General features: G+C 45.0%; 1 protein-coding gene and 1 long non-coding RNA gene across 2 annotated transcripts in view; one reads left to right on the top strand and one right to left on the bottom strand.

Moving 5' to 3' along the window:
- Nucleotides 1–17020, top strand: part of LOC147309281 (phospholipid phosphatase-related protein type 4-like) — a 78000-nt gene that overhangs the window by 40648 nt on the left and 20332 nt on the right. The window contains exons 4-7 of the mRNA XM_086270707.1: nt 2009–2204; nt 2940–2997; nt 6509–6682; nt 13459–13594. Of these exons, the coding sequence (XP_086126833.1) occupies nt 2009–2204; nt 2940–2997; nt 6509–6682; nt 13459–13594 (564 nt within the window). The remainder of the gene's footprint in view (nt 1–2008; nt 2205–2939; nt 2998–6508; nt 6683–13458; nt 13595–17020) is intronic.
- LOC147309282 (uncharacterized) lies at nt 6150–15080 on the bottom strand. Its single transcript, XR_015125947.1, has 3 exons — nt 14308–15080; nt 12583–12791; nt 6150–11120 (listed from the first exon to the last, which is right to left on the bottom strand). It is a non-coding gene; the product is annotated as an uncharacterized LOC147309282 (long non-coding RNA).

Here is a 17020-nt window from a genome sequence, read left to right as displayed (position 1 = left end):
AGTGGAAGGAAAATCAGACATGACTCCAAACATTTTTTACAAATAAATAACTGCAAAGTGGGGTGTGCGTAATTATTCAGCCCCTTCGGTCTGAGTGCAGTCAGTTGCACATAGACGTTGCCTGATGAGTGCTAATGACTAAATAGAGTGCACCTGTGTGTAATCTAATGTCAGTACAGATACAGCTGCTCTGTGATGGCCTCAGAGGTTGTCTGAGAGAATATTGGGAGCAACAACACCATGAAGTCCAAAGAGCACACCAGACAGGTCAGGCATAAAGTTACTGAGACATTTAAAGCAGGCTTAGGCTACACAAAGATTTCCCAAGCCTTGAACATCCCACAGAGCACTGTTCAAGCCATCATTCAGAAATGGAAGGAGTATGGCACAACTGTAAACCTACCAAGACAAGGCCGTCCACCTAAACTCACAGGCCGAACAAGGAGAGCTCTGATCAGAAATGCAGCCAAGAGGCCCATGGTGACTCTGGACGAGCTGCAGAGATCTACAGCTCAGGTGGGGAATCTGTCCATAGGACAACTATTAGTCGTGTACTGAACAAAGTTGGCCTTTATGGAAGAGTGGCAAGAAGAAAGCCATTGTTAACAGGAAACCATAAGAAGTCCCGTTTGCAGTTTGCCACAAGCCATGTGGGGGACACAGCAAACATGTGGAAGAAGCTGCTCTGGTCAGATGAGACCAAAATGCAAAACGCTGTGTGTGGCGGAAAACTAACACTGCACATGACTCTGAACACACCATCCCCACTGTCAGATATGGTGGCGGCAGCATCATGCTCTCGGGGGGCTTCTCTTCAGCAGGGACAGGGAAGCTGGTCAGAGTTGATGGGAAGATGGATGGAGCCAAATACAGGGCAGTCTTGGAAGAAAACCTCTTGGAGTCTGCAAAAGACTTGAGACTGGGGCGGAGCTTCACCTTTCAGCAGGACAACGACCCTAAACATAAAGCCAGGGCAACAATGGGATGGTTTAAAACAAAACATATCCATGTGTTAGACTGGCCCAGTCAAAGTCCAGATCTAAATCCAATCGAGAGTCTGTGGCAAGACCTGAAAACTGCTGTTCACAAACGCTGTCCATCTGATCTGACTGAGCTGGAGCTGTTTCAAAGAAGAATGGGCAAAGATTTCAGTCTGTAGATGTGCAAAGCTGGTAGAGACAGATCCTAAAAGACTGGCAGCTGGAACTGCAGCAAAAGCTGGTTCTACAAAGTATTGACTCGGGGCTGAATAATTACGCACACCCCACTTTACAGTTATTTATTTGTAAAAAATGTTTGGAATCATGTATGATTTTGGTTCCACTTCTCACGTGTGCACCACTTTGTGTTGGTCTTTCACCTGGAATTCCAATAACATTGATTCATGTTTGTGGCTGTAATATGACAAAATGTGGGAAAGTTCAAGTGGCCGAATACTTTTGCAAGCCACTGTACCTCCTTTGCACAGTATCATCTTAAAGCACTTGTTGCAGGCTGCTGAGTTTGGCTGTACTTCACAGTAAAAGATGCAGACTTTGACCACTTCGCCTTTGCCTTTAATCTGTAGCTCTGCTCAAAAGAACGAACGTACCTGGGCCCGCCTACTATCCTTGGAAAGGTAAAATGATTGGCTAGAATCCAAAGTGTATGACATCTCAAGAAAAAACAAAAGGCACCGAAATAAAGCACCGAAATGTGCGCTGCTTTTCGGTCTGGTTACTACCGTTTATGTCAGAACCGGTGCCCCGGATACCGGAACCCATCCCTACAGATAAGTGCTTGCAGACTGCGGTTTTCTGATCCATGTACGTGCACATTTTTGATTCTCCAACACGTAAATAAAGTTTGTGAACGAGGACAGAATTTCTCTTGTCATGTCTGGAGCAGATAAACAAGCACTTAATAGGAGCCACTGAATAACGATGTTATGTAATATGACTATTATATGTTGGTGTATTATATGAATGCGTATAGTGTTCTCTATTGTAAAAGCTTTCTTTTTTTACAGGTGTCCATATCTTTGGCCTGTGTGTGACAGCACTGATAACAGACATTCTTCAGCTATCCACTGGCCAGCATACTCCCTATTGGCTGGATGTATGCAAACCTAACCTGACCCACCTTAACATGTCCACCTGCGATGAAGCGTTTATCCTAGAGGATATCTGCTCTGGACAGGACATAGGGCTCATCAATGCTGGCAGGTGAGGCTTTGATTTACTGTGTGTGGGAGAGTGTGAGAGTGGATGCATGTGGGTGTGTTTTTGCACAAAACACTAGTACTGCCTCAAGTTGTAAAGTGCACACACATTGGACAGCAGAAGCTATAGAATGAAAGAAATGTTGTCATTTCAATAATAATAAAGCACTGAACAAGAGCCACAATCCAAACTGTGGGCGTTTCAGCTGTATGTTTTACGTTGAGCGTAACAGACTGTGCCTGCACACGCCAAACTGCTGACCAACGTCACTGAAATTTATATGTAGAAGGCATTGTCAGTCATCTCGAGCATCTTTTTCCAAACACCATTTCCTTCAGATTATTAAAATGTTCTTTCTGTTATGAAAATATAATTATTAAAGGCAACCTTTATGCAAATCTGTAAACAGATTAAACAGACCTACTCAGTGACCCATTTAATCATTTTACTGAACTATACTGCGTCATACTTGGTATATTAAGGACAACAGATCAAGCTTTAGCTAAGAAGCTGCATTTACCTAGAGCAGATATTAAAAACCAGGTTGAGCTGTTGCCCTTCTGGTTATCCTTCCTCCTTATTGAACACCTGCTCGGGCAGATTTGTCAGCACGCACACGTCACGCGTCCAAGTTTCTTTGAAAGTCATTTTTCTGTTGCACATGAATATTCAGCATTGTTCTCAGCTGTCTGAACATGATAATTAACATCAAGAACACTCTGCCGCTCTGCTTTATAGGAAATCTTTCCCCTCCCAGCATGCTACGCTGGCTGCCTTTGCTGCTGTCTACATCTCAGTAAGTGGTTACTGCATTTACACATATGAAGAACAACACTTCAGTGTGACCACAGTCCTGTTCTAACCGTTATGGCTTGTTGCAAATCAAATCAAATCAAATCAAATCACTTTTATTGTCACATCACATGTGCAGGTACACTGGTACAGTACATGTGAGTGAAATTCTTGTGTGCGAGCTTCACAAGCAACAGAGTTGTGCAAAATACAAGAATGGCTACATCTGAAACTAATAGATATATGTACAATATATAATAGTGTATGCATTTCTGGATGTGTATACTAAATATTTTTCTACGTGTGTGTGTGTGTGTGTGTGTGTGTGTGTGTGTGTGTGTGTGTGTGTACACATATTTTACAAATTAAATAGAGTAAACAATAAATAAAATATACAGAGTGAGACATGTGCAAAACAGTGGCATTACTGTACAGTATGGAGTGCATAATGTTGAAGTTCCAGTAGTGAAGCTGAGGTGTCTATGACGTGTTCAGCAGTCTGATGGCCTGGTGGAAGAAGCTGTCTCTCAGTCTGCTGGTACGGGACCGGATGCTGCAGAACCTCCTTCCTGATGGAAGCAGTCTGAACAGTTTATGGCTGGGGTGATTGGAGTCCTTGATGATCCTCCCCGCTTTCCTCAGGCAGCGCTTCCTGTAGATGTCTTGGAGGGAGGGAAGCTCACCTCCAATTATCCGTTCAGAGCACCGCACTACTCGCTGGAGAGCTTTGCAGTTGTAGGCGGTGCTGTTGCCATACCAGGTGGTGATGCATCCAGTGAGGATGCTCTCAATGGCACAGCGATAGAAGGTCCTGAGGATGCGGGGGCTCATGCCGAATCTTTTCAGTCTCCTGAGAAAGAAGAGGCGCTGCTGCGCCTTCTTCACTGTTTTGTTTGTGTGTACTGACCACGTAAGATCCTCAGCCAGATGTACTCCAAGGAACCGGAAGCTGCTCACTCTCTCCACAGCAGCGCCGCTGATGGTGATGGGGGTGTGTACTTCTCTGCACCTCCGGAAGTCCACTATCAACTCCTTTGTCTTTGCGACGTTGAGGGTGAGATGGTTGTCTTGACACCAGTGGGTCAGGGCGCTGACCTCCTCCCTGTAAGCCGTCTCATCACCGTTGGTGATAAGACCCACCACTGTAGTGTCGTCTGCAAACTTCACAGTGATGTTGGAGCTGTTAGTGGCTGTGCAGTCGTAGGTGTAGAGTGCGTACAGGAGAGGACTCAGTACACACCCCTGTGGAGCACCAGTGTTCAGTGTGATGGGGGATGAGGTGATGCTGCCCAGTCTGACCACTTGGCGTCTGTCAGACAGGAAGCTAAGGATCCAGCTGCAGAGGGAGCTGCTCAGTCCTAGATCCTGCAGTTTCCTGTCCAGCTTCGAGGGAACGATGGTATTGAATGCTGAGCTGTAATCTACAAACAGCATTCTCACATACGTGTCTCTCTTCTCCAGGTGTGACAGGGCAGTGTGCAGTGTCAGGGCTATGGCATCATCAGTGGACCTGTTGTGGCGGTATGCAAACTGTAGAGGGTCCAGTGAGTCGGGTAGTGCAGAGCAGATGAAGTCCCTGACCAGCTTCTCGAAGCATTTGCTGACGATGGGGGTCAGGGCTACAGGTCGCCAGTCGTTCAATGAGGAGATGGTGGAGGATTTGGGTACAGGGACGATGGTGGCCATTTTGAAGCAGGCTGGGACTACAGACAGAGAGAGGGAAAGGTTGAAGATGTGCGTGAACACTCCAGCCAGCTGAGCCGCGCATGACCTGAGGACGCGGCCGGGAATCCCGTCCGGACCAGTAGCTTTGCGTGCGTTCACCTTCCTGAAGCACTTCCGCACATCCTCCTCAGACACAGTGTGCGCACTGACGTCATCCGCGGTGCGCACACTGTCCGGTCTCATGGTGTTCGCTGCGTCGAATCTAGCGTAGAATACGTTTAGATCCTCACACAGAGAGGCCGTGGTCTGCGGTGTGCTGGTTTTCCCTCTAAAGTCTGTGATCGTGTTTAGTCCCTGCCACATACTCCGAGGGTTGTCAAACTGTTGCTCCACCCTGTCCCTGTACTCACGTTTGGCTGCTTTGATCGTCTTCCGGAGTTGGTAATGTGCGTGTTTGTAGTCCGATGTGTTTGCGGAGGCAAAGGCGGTGCTCCGTGCCGCCAGTGCCGCGCGAACATCTCCGTTAATCCAGGGTTTTTGATTTGGGAAGGATTTGACTGTTCTGGATGGGACGACATCTTCCACGCATTTCCTGATAAATCCACAGACTGAGTCTGTGTATTCATCAATGTCTCTGGCGGCCACGTGAAACATTTCCCAGTCCGCGTGATCAAAACAGTCCCGCAGCGCAGACTCCGATTGGTCCGTCCAACAGTGCACCGCCCTCCGGGTTGGAGCTTCCTGTTTCAGCTTCTGCCTGTAGGCGGGCAGGAGCAGGATGGAGCAGTGATCTGATTGGCCGAATGGGGCGCGGGGGAGGGCTTTGTACGCATCCCGGAAAGCGGTGTAGCAGTGGTCGAGTAGCCGGTCTCCACGTGTGTTAAAATGGATGTGTTGATGGAGTTTTGGTGAGACTTTCTTCAGGTTTCCCTTATTAAAGTCTCCGGCTGTGATAAACGCTGCCTCTGGGTGTGCGGTTTCCTCGCTGCTGATCGCGCTGTACAGTTCCCTGAGTGCACGGTCAGTGTCGGCTTGTGGGGGAATGTAAACAGCCGTAATAATCACTGCTGTAAATTCCCTCGGTAGCCAGAATGGCCGGCACTTAATCATCAGGTACTCCAGGTCCGGTGAGCAGAAGGATTTGACCGGGTGCACGTTCGCATAATCACACCAGCTGTTGTTGATCATGAAACACACACCACCGCCTCTGCTTTTCCCAGTAAGATCCTGTGACCTGTCCGCGCGGTGCACGGAGAACCCCGGTAGTTGTATTGCGGAGTCCGGTACTTTGTCCGATAGCCAGGTTTCTGTGAGGCAGATCACGCAGCAGTCCCGCATCTCTCGCTGGAATGAGATCCGTGCCCGAAGCTCGCACAGCTTGTTCTCCAGAGACTGCATATTAGCCAGTAATAAACTGGGTAACGGTGGTCTGTTAGTGCGCCGTCTCAGTCGAACCAGAACGCCAGATCTTCTCCCTCTGCGTCGGCGTTTGCGGCCTCCAGGGCCAGAGAACAAAGGCGTCTCAGGTGAGATGAATGGGGGGTCTGCAAACGGAGCGTCCGTGTTGGAAAACTTGAACTCCGGAAAGTTATAAGAAAGACCGTCTTTTATGTCCAGTAAGGTTTGTCGGTCGTACACAAGGAGACAAGTGCTGCTCGTGAAAAAATAAAGGAAAAGTAAAATTAAACACAGAAGAAAGCCGTTGCTTGGGGGAGCTCGCGACGAGGCTGCCATACTCGGCGCCATCTTGAATTTCTTGCAGTCACACATGTTACTTAATACACATTAATAGCAGGTTTGAATGAGGCCTGTTAAACAAACATTTGTTAACGTGAGTTTGTGTGTTTCAGATGTACTTCAACACGGTGTTGACTGACTCAGCCAAGCTGCTGAAGCCTCTCCTAGTGTTCTCCTTCGTCATGCTGGCCATCCTGTCTGGGTTAACCAGGATCATCCAGTTTAGAAACCACCCTGTTGATGTATACTGTGGGTGGGTGCTGGGAGCTGCCATTGCTGTTTACCTGGTAAAAGTTACAGTTACATACATCACGATGAAACACGAAAGCAATATTTGAAAGAATAACATAGCACATTACACTATATGCTACTGTAGTCATCTCACACCAGCTTCAGAGGGCCAGCAGTTACAGCGATAAAAGCACACAGAGTCAGATTGTTCTTCTTTCTAGATTTTTAGTTTTGTGTTTGATGAAGATCGTTTCGAGGTAATATAGCTGCTTTAGGACATGTGGCTCCAAACAGCTTCAGGGGCTGGAAAGAAATCTTTCTGCTCAACTGTAGTGCAGAAACTGTTGGATACTTGCACCCACACACCATCACCCTGCAGCCCACAAACACCCAGACACACACACAAACACACACACTGCCTACACTTTTGTGCAAGAAGAATCTTTGAGGTTTTGCTGCAGAACAACTGTCCACCATCAGATGATTCTCCATTTAAAGTGTTTCACTGGAATAGCATCTCTGCGATTAAGTTTTTATTTTTTACTTGTCACTTGGATCTTCTCCTTGTAGGCTCGCTGCAGTCCGGACTCCTCTGGGCTGTTTTAGAAATATTTAGATCAGAATAAAAAGAAAAAACTCATTGAGGCTGAAGCATCCTGTTGTTTGGCTGCTGCACTGGTTCTGGTTAGCAGGACAGGGTGAGGATGAGTTGATAGCACACAAATAAATACTTTTTGTATTCCAGGTGTTCCACTCTAGCAGAATGTTTTCAACAACATGTGAAGCTGTCTGTCACAGTGTTGGCTGCGCTCTTTCGTTGCTGTGATAAGAGATCGGTGTGGAGAGATGATAGATGTACTGAGAAAGGAAATTATAACGCAAATTCATATTCTGCTCTTAAATAAAAGTAGACCTGACTGGCAGTTTTTATTTATTTTTTTCTCTTGTCAGCAGACTCCTGTGGCAGTTACAGGTATAAATCATTCACACCACCAAATTATAAAACAGTAACAGAAGCACAGGGACGGAGAAGTTTCCAGAATGCATTGCATAGCTACATACTTCAACAGTTAATGGGATGAGTAGAAATAACTGATCAAGTAGACACATGACCAAAGTGCCAAAATCACAACCTGGTAGCTTTTATTGTGAAACCCCCTCCCATACAAGTTCTTCCTGTACCATATATGTGCAAAGGACAGCTTCTGAAACAGTTGTGAACTTCTACTGTTCACATGTCCACAACTAGCATCTTTAGCTTTTGTTAATCTGCTATTCTCTCACTAGGGAAAACAGTGGGTGGGGACTGTGGCATGGCCAAAATGATTACAACCATGCACAGTGAACCTGCGATATCATTGCCTTTGAAATGGTTGCTTCAATGACAAGAACCAGGTCTGTGACCACTGGCGGTCAGTTGGCCAGTGTGGAGCAAGAGCGAGTATTGTCTTTATGGAAAAACCAGGATTAATGATATAATACATGGACACAGTGAGTAAATCAACTGGGAATCTGATCAAACACAAGACAAAATAGACTGGCAGCATGTTGCTTTATTGCTTATAACTGATTTAATTGCATTGGGTGCAGTCTGCCGCTGTCTATTGTGGCCTGGCCTGCAAATAGCATGTCCTGCTACATCTTCAGAGCAGCTGCCAAAAAACCTGCTACAGTACCAAGTCTGGGTGACACTTGTCCAACATAGGTACAGTCCCCCACTTCAACCACTGCAGTGTGAAAAAGGCTTCAGGAAACACCTCGCTAATCTTTCCATCAGGCCATGAAGCTCTGGTTAATTGGGGATCGACAATTATGACATTATCCAGCTGAAGAGAGGCTGTATCTCACTGCCACTTAAACCAAGTTTGCAGGGCCGCCAGATAGTGGTGCAGAAACCCTGTCCAGAAGCAGTCAGACAGCACTTGACAGGCCCTTCAGTGTTTACGTCTAAACCGCCCTGAATCATGATGTACTGCCTACGGTGCTGAAGGCGCGGACTGCCCCATCAGCCACAAACTGGCTGGATCTGGGTCTGTCAAGCGTAATGTTAGGAATGCCCTCAATCTCAACCAGGAATATTAACACTTCGTGGCTGATGACTTCTGAGCCCAGGGTTGCAGTCAGGGCAGTGCTCAAAGTACTGATTTTGCTCTCCAAGGGGCCTCCAAATTCAGGAGCTCTGGTGGGTTGCAGTGCAATTGTATTTGGTGCTCCGACAGCTAAGTCTGTGAGGGATTGAAAGTTTCTTGTAACTTCCTGTCACCACCTTCTAAATGTGAAAAGCAGACCTCAATGTTTTTCACGCCAACGGCCAACTTTAACCTGCAGTGGTCCAAAACAGTACATTTCTGTTGAGATATGAAGTCAGAGCCAAGCAGGATACAGGGTCTTTGGGCTGATTGGTTGGGCTCTCCATCTTTGGCAAACAGAACAAGAGTGCTGTTCTCTTCTAGCAGCCTCACAGCCACAAAGGATCCAAAGCTTTGTCCTCAGTTCAGCAAAGAGGCCCTCTGCACCAGGGTGTTTCACATTAAACTCCACGTGTCTGATTAACAGCTTTGCCACCACATCTCAAGTCAAGGACTACAGGGGAAATCATCCTCCAGACTTTGACAGTGCCATAGACAACCACCCACCCGTATCAGCTGAAGTGATTCATCATATTGTTGGTCCAAGGTCATCAAGCAGTTTGATTAAGGGACCCGATTCCCACCTGTTCTCCCACCTGCACTCAATTTCTTCAGGAAAGCTGTCTCATTAAGCAGACTGCAAGATGCTGGCCTCTGATTCCCAGAATTCGTCCACTATCGAGGTCTCTTCAGTGTTTAAAGCCACCCCGTGAAGGTGCCACGTGGTTGCCTTCACTAGTTCATTGAAGGTGCTAATCTGCTGAGCATCAGGTAGAGTATATCAAGGGGTATTTACTGCTGCAACTAGCCAGGACGTGGACCTTCTTTGCTCGTCCGTGATGCCTTCATTGTATAATGTGTATAACAGTATTTATAATAGAGTAAACCGTCCAATGGCTCGGTGGCAGCTACAGATTGGCTATGGAACCAAAGACTGTCAGCAGTCTTACCAGCTTGATAAAAGGAGCCTCCAAAAAGCCTGACTTGAGAGGGCTCCTTTGTGAACTGAAGAAGTCTTTTGGATGAGAGGTGAAACATCTTCACAAATGTAAAGAAGTCCATTTGCCCCTTTTTAAAGCTCTTAAGACCATCATCACCTGGATGACTGAGAACATAAAACGCCCATATTTTCCAGTAGTGTATTGCAGAAATAAGATAAGATAAGATAGAACTTTATTAATCCCTCGGGTGGGTTCCTCTGGGAAATTCGATTTCCAAAAAAGCACAGCACCGACAGAAGTTACAGAGTTACAGAATATTATATATATATACACACACACACACACATATATATATAAATACAGAGACAATATAAATAAAATATACGAAGGGGATAAATAGAATAAATAGGAATAAAAAATAAAAAATAAAAATACAAGTGAATTGCACATTTCAAGTATTGAGGTCTATTGCACTGTTGACTATTTACAAAAGTATTGCACAAAAGGAAATGCAAACACATGAAAATGCAAAACATAACTATGTGGTTTTAGAATATGACACATCAAAATTCCACATTTGCCAATTTTTCTAGTTGACGTCTTTGATTATGTCAACCAATCGTTGAGGTCCTGCTGACATAGCTCCGAGTCTTCCTCCATTAATAGTTCCCTCATTTTGTTGATGACGTCATTGGCCTCTATATACACATTCACAGTACTTCTTGAAGGACTCACAATCACCATCTCCCTGATGGCTCATTCCTAGCCCATTCCTCCAAAGAGCATCTGGGCATAACATGGGGAACACTTAATGACAAACACCCACTCCTACACCTTAGGTTAGGAATTCTTCTCATATCACACCAGAGAAAGTATAATAGTGGCTGGTCTTCAGGTAGCAATCTCACCTGGTGGGATATTCCCAATATTCCTCATAGCAACAAAATCCCGCCTGAACGTCAGGAGGAACCCAGGAGAGATGCACTGAGGTTGGGTCTGGCAGTAGCAGTTCATCCAGGTTTTGGCCTTTGTATGTCAATGAACAGCTGAACACATCTTGATTTGTCTCATTATGAATCACCATATGATGAAGAATGAATCAAGACTGGAGGGTCTAACCTTCCCTCACTGTAATCACCTGCCTTCTCTAGCTTCTCAGTCTCAGCTTGGTAAGCCTCAGTCTTTTCTAGATAATAATAATAATAATTATAATAATTAATCCGGCTTCCTCCCACTGTCCAAAGACATGCAGCTTGTGGGGATAGGTTAATTGGATAATCCAAATTGCCACTAGGTGTGAATGTGAGTGTGAATGGTTGTCTGTCCCTGTGTGTTGGCCCTGCGACAGACTGGCGACCTGTCCAGGGTGTACCCCGCCTCTCGCCCTATGACAGCTGGGATAGGCTCCAGCGCCCCCCGCGACCCTGAAAAGGATAAGCGGAAGCGAATGGATGGATGGATGGATAATAATAATAATAATAATAATACATTTTATTTAAAAATAGTGCCTTTCAGAACACCCAAAGACACTGTACAGCAAATAAAACAGATATATATATAAAAACAGAAAAGCTGGGAATATACACAATAATAAGAGTAACAGATAAAAGTTAAGAGCATGCAGAGGTTTAAACATAAGCAATTTTAAACAGGTGAGTTTTGAGGGTGGACTTAAAATGAGGGAATGAAGTAATATTTCTGAGGTCAGGGGGTAAGGAACGCCACAGTCGAGGGGCAGAGCAACTAAAAGCCCCGCCCCTCATTGTAACTGGGGGGCAGGGCTAGATCTAACTAGATCTCCGCTGAGGCTCTATACCGCACAAGCTGGGAAGGACTGCTTCAGGCGCTGAAATGAGAGTGGGCGTGTTACTTGCATGTAGTAGTTGAGTGGCAAATCTGCATACTGATGCTACTTCCACTCTAGCTGTTTGCCTCCAGCAGGTTAATGACATCTTGATCCATGGCCAGTTTAATTACCAAAGTACTGCTGCTGAGGAGATGGTGGTCACTGCTGTTTGTGGCTGCACTGTTAACATGACTTGACTCGCAATGTCTAGCATGGTTTTCAGTGCTGCTGGCCCCCCAGGTTGGCTGAGATGGTAGTCCGATAGCTGTTGTCGGGACATATCAGCCTATCAGGAGTGGCTGAGCATTCATAAATGGTTTCAAGGGGAAAGTCTGGAGGTGCCTATAAGTGCACTGAAGTGCCTACACAGTTTAAAAGTGTTTGGCTACACCAAGCCCATTTTACACAAGACTTTTAACTGGCACCAGTCAGCCTGGTGGTGCAGTTCACATCACCAGCAGGGATTTTTTGGCTTTGACCTATGTATAGTTCTGCTGTCAGCTGTCTAAAATGTACACACTGATCTGATACATTTGGTGTTTTGCTAGAGTAAGAGTCATACGCTTTGACCTTCTCTGTGAGCATTTGGGGAATTTTGAGCTGTTGTTAGCAGAGTTGTGACCACATCTGAAGAGCAAGAGAAATCCTTTCAGAGAGCCAATTGATCCTGACCAGAGTCCAGTGTGTCTGATGTAAAATGGTGTTATTTTACTATTTGTATATTCAGTATTGGTGTTTTGAGCTACTAGTGCAGTTGTTGCCAAACGGAGTGGTCTAATTAGCTCGATCTGTTTAATCCAATCAGGGAAATCTCATCTGCACATATGCGATTATGTCAAGCAGACCCAAAAGGGCAGACAAACTCAAAACAACCCAAACTCACAATGCAGTGATGAAGGTTATTTACCGTGCAATTTGACGACACAGGAAAGTACTTATAGGCTGGTAGCACATGAGGGATCGGAGGGGAGAGGGAAAACTTGACATTTTAAATTGCCAAGTTAACAAGTGGAGTTATCGAGTGAATCAATAAATCCTACCTGTCACACTTTTTACAGCAGACAGCTGGCTGAGCAGGTGAACAGGTTAGTAGGCTGGTAAGTAGGCAAACTGAGGCAGGCTGGTGACACTGAGACATCCAGGTAAGGGGAACGCTGGCACGTCGGAGCGGTGAAAGTGGCAGGAATCCAGCGCGGTTCTTCTGGCAGCTCTTGGCAGAAACAGCCATGCAACCTTGACAGAGGTTTCTCTGCAGGAGAGAGAGAGTCTTGGAATAGACTTGTTGCCTCTGAAAAAAAAACAGCTGCCCCATAAACATGCCAAACAATCACCAGATGAGCCAGAGAAACCCTGGATGCCTGTCCATCCACGTATTACTAAAGAGACTGAGGAAAGTCAAAAACAAACTCTGGTCAGCCTTTATCACAACCAGTGTTTGAAAAATCAAATGCTGCAAATCCGTCCCACAGATTTGTTGGTCTGAACAGCTGCATTAAGATTAAGTGAAGCAGAAGAATATTTTTCACAAGTGTGTAATGGCCTTGAGGTGTCTTTGAACTTGAGATGATCACAGAGCTCTTGGTATTTAAACCTATGGCATCAGGTAGAACAATCTTTTCCTCAGTCTAACTCAGTCTAAAGAGTTTTGCTACAAAATTGATGTGACACAAAAGATAAATACATGTCAGTAACAGGTGATAATCATATGTCAGTGCAGTCCCCAAAATAGTAAAAATACACATTATCTTCCAGCGATTTAGTTACAGAAACATCACTTTTACCTTAATCTTTGTTTTTTTTGATGTTGCTATTTTTTTAATTTAAAACATACAGACTGAAAATCTCGTTGGTTCAATATTCAAAAGGTTCTGTGTTAGCTACATGCTTCTCATTACTGTCAGTGTGTTTGGATGCAGGGTGTGTATGCCGTGGGGAATTTCCAGCCTAGTGAAGATTGCTCCGGGAGTACACAACCTGCCCCCATACTGAGAGAGCCACCCCTCTCCTCCTTGCCCAATGTCAGCCAGTCAGCAATTGGCAACAGCCACCAAGGTAAAGCTACGCCTGCTACTTTAGATTACAGGTTACATCATCCTGACATGTCGATTAGTAACATTGTTTCCAGAAAGAATGTTCTTAACAACTGTTTTTGATCTGAGGGGCTCTCGGGGTTCAGCCCAGTCCTAACAAGTGTGATCCTGGGCCAGTGTGAAAATACTTATAACTCATGGAAAAGCTCACAGTATGACTTTCAAGAAGCTAGAACTTGAAAATCTTTGGCATTTTTGCTTGATTGAGATTAATTTTCTTCATTATTTTGCTGTGATTGATAACTATAGGCAAAAGAGTTGTGTATATCCAGTGAGCATGAAAATACTAAATGTCAGATTTTATTAAGTGGGTAATGTGATGTTTAAATGTCACACGATTCCTAAAGTTGATCAGCTGAAAGGTCTCTTGATACAGCTGTTGTTGTCAAGTAGTATTCTCAAGACCACTGTAGTCAGTCGACTCCTCCGAATTTAAATATTCATCTTTTTTTAATAATTCATGTGTTGAAATGTGAATCTCGAGTGCTGCCATTTATAATGAAGACTGGCTAATGTAAGTGAGCTCCTAATCAGAAAGGACTGCTGTGGTTACCGACTGCACTAATTCATATTTAGTGGTATGATTTCAATTCAGTTCAGTTCAAGTCACAACAACAGTCGCCTCAGGACGCTTTATATTGTAAGGCAGGCCCGACAACAAGACATTTAAATTACCACTTTTGAGCAAGCACTTGGAGACAGTGGGCAGGAAAAACTCCCTTGTAACAGGAAGAAACCTCCAGCAGAAGCAGGCTCAGGGGGGGCGGCCTGGTTGGGGTGATAGGAGGAAGACAGGATTAAATACACACTTTGGAAGAAAGCCAGAGATGAATAATAAGTAAGGATTACATGCAGAGTTATGTAAAAGCAGATAGTGAAGAAGAAATACTTCATGGGAAGCCCCCTGCAGCCTTGGTCTCCCATATGGAAAAGATTTATATAAATCTTATAAAGTTTGTATCTGTCTTGTGTGAAACTTGTATGAAAAGCATACAAGAGTGAAAACAGATCTATATAAATGAAACTTGTATGTTTTGGATACTTCCTAAAACAATATATGAAAGTAATGAGAAAGTGGCCACTTTCATGAGTAAATCATATAAGCCTGATATGATTCACTATATGAAGTAGGTCACATCTGATGCAAGTCTTTTATAAGTTTTTACTATTTCTTTTCCATATGGGCTATTACAAATATGAAATAAAGCACGGTGGATTGGAAGATGTGCAGCAACTGTGGCCACGCCCAGCCCATTATCAGCTGATGTGGGCTGGCACTGAGATCAGCTGATCTGTTTGCACTTGAGCTCAACGTCATAAACTGTCTATGAAATATCTCCAAAAGTTGATTCTGTTCATCTGGACGCAGTGTTTTCAGTGGGAGAAACGTTTTGTCACTCGTCCAAGTGACGTCTTCAGTCTCAGCTGACTGCAGGTTTCAATCTTATAAACAGGACATCTGCATAATGACTGAAACCAGCTCAGTGAAGGAACAATAGGCTGGGAGGTCAGTTCCTTAACCTTCCCTGTCCAGGATGTTACATCCTTATCGTTGAAAGAGTGTCCACTGGCCTGTAGGTGTAAACAGAGTCCTGGCCTGACGAGGTGGCTCTTCTGTGTTGTGCCATCCTCTTCGCCAGAGGTTGTTTGGTTTCCCCGATGTATAAATCCTGCCAATCCTCCTGCACTTAACAGCGTACACTCTGTTACTCTGTTTGTGTCGAGGGACCCGATCCTTGGGGTGGACCAGTTTTTGGCGCAGCGTGTTTTGGGGTTTAAAAGCCACAGTCTAAGAAGGCTAACCTGCCACTCTTAGACTGTGAGATTTCCATCAGTAATGGGGGACATCTAAAAGTGTACCGTAAACTTACACAAACAGATCAGTATTCAACATTTGACTCTCATCATCCACTGGAGCACAAACTGGGTGTCATCAGGACGCTACAACACAGAGCGAACACCATCCCCACTGACACAGCAGCCAGGGAGGCAGAAGAACATCAAGAAGGCCCTGAGTAAGTGTGGTTACCCCAGCTGGACTTTTGTCAAAGCTGGGAAGGCGCCTAAAGAAAGCTCCAGCTGATCCAGGAGAGAAGGACAACCGCTGCCTAAGAGAAAACCTGTAGTGATCCCGTACATGTTAGGAATATTGGAACAGCAGAGACGCATTTTCTCTAAACACCGCGTCTCTGTGGCTTTTAAACCCCAAAACACTCTGTGCCAAAAACGGGTCCACCCCAAGGATCGGGTCCCCGGACACAAACAGAGTAACATAGTGTACGCTGTTAAGTGTAGGAGGACTGCCAGGATTTTTTTTTTTCTTTCGCCTGTCCCGTTTGGTTCTTTTGCATCAGAATTATTGTCTAAAGGCAAAGAAAGATGCTCAACGGATTTACTTTACCAAATGGACCATCCCAGCCTTGCCGTAATGGTCTATTTGATTCACCTTTTATTGTTTATTTTATTTATTTTTTTATTTTCACTTGCTAGATACGGGACAGACTTGAATGAGGAAAAGAAAAGGGAGAAAGGAAGAGGGGAAAAACAGTGGAGAAGAGGGACGGGGATAAATGGCAAAAAAACAAAAACCAACAAAATAAGCAGACAAAAAATGCATATATCAATCACCTGGATCACCTGCTGAGAAAGAAAAAAGAAAACAAGCAGAAGAAAACAAGAGTAATAGAATAAACAACATCACAATGATATATGGGAATATAACAGTAAATACTAAACATTAAACATTATTGTGCAGCACATAAGATCAACAGAACACAGTGTGCTTTGAGGTAGGAGCCAAAAAGGGTGTAGTTTGTGGGTGTGATCACCCGTGTGTACACCTGTGAGCATGGACGCGCTTGTTTTTAAAAGGTTCATGTAATGATCTGCTAGAGGGTGTGGGGGGGCCACAGGTATGGAGGAGATCAAAACTCCAGACATCCAGAGGCCCCCAGAACACAAGAGACCAAGGAAGACCAACAGAGGGGCAGCCGCGCCACTGTCCCAGAAAGAGCTGAGGAGAGTCCCAGATGAGGGACTTATGCCAGGATTTATACATCGGGGAAACCAAACAACCTCTGGCTACAACACAGCAGAGCCACCTCGTCAGGCCAGGACTCTGCAGTCTATCTACACCTACAGGCCAGTGGACTCTTTCAATGATGAGGATGTAACATCCTGGACAGGGAGGAACGCTGGTTTGAGGGCGGAGTCAAGGAGGCCGTTTACGTGAAAAGGGAAAGACCATCTCTGAATGGAGGAGGGGCCTAAGGGTACATCTGTCACCATCTTCCAATGCTGTGATTGCAGCCATTCCCCAACTCTCTGTGAATGGGACTCATGGTTATTGATCAGTGGTTGTTGATCAATGGTTGTTGATCAATGGTCA

This window comes from Aulonocara sp. 'chitande type north' Nkhata Bay, linkage group LG18 (genome assembly GCF_057382095.1).
Source record: "Aulonocara sp. 'chitande type north' Nkhata Bay isolate Kocher_YH1m ecotype deep benthic linkage group LG18, A_spYH_male_GT1.1, whole genome shotgun sequence".
NCBI lineage: Eukaryota > Metazoa > Chordata > Actinopteri > Cichliformes > Cichlidae > Aulonocara > Aulonocara sp. 'chitande type north' Nkhata Bay.
The sequence above is the reverse complement of the archived record's forward strand: the minus strand, read 5'-3'. Positions and strand labels throughout refer to the sequence as shown.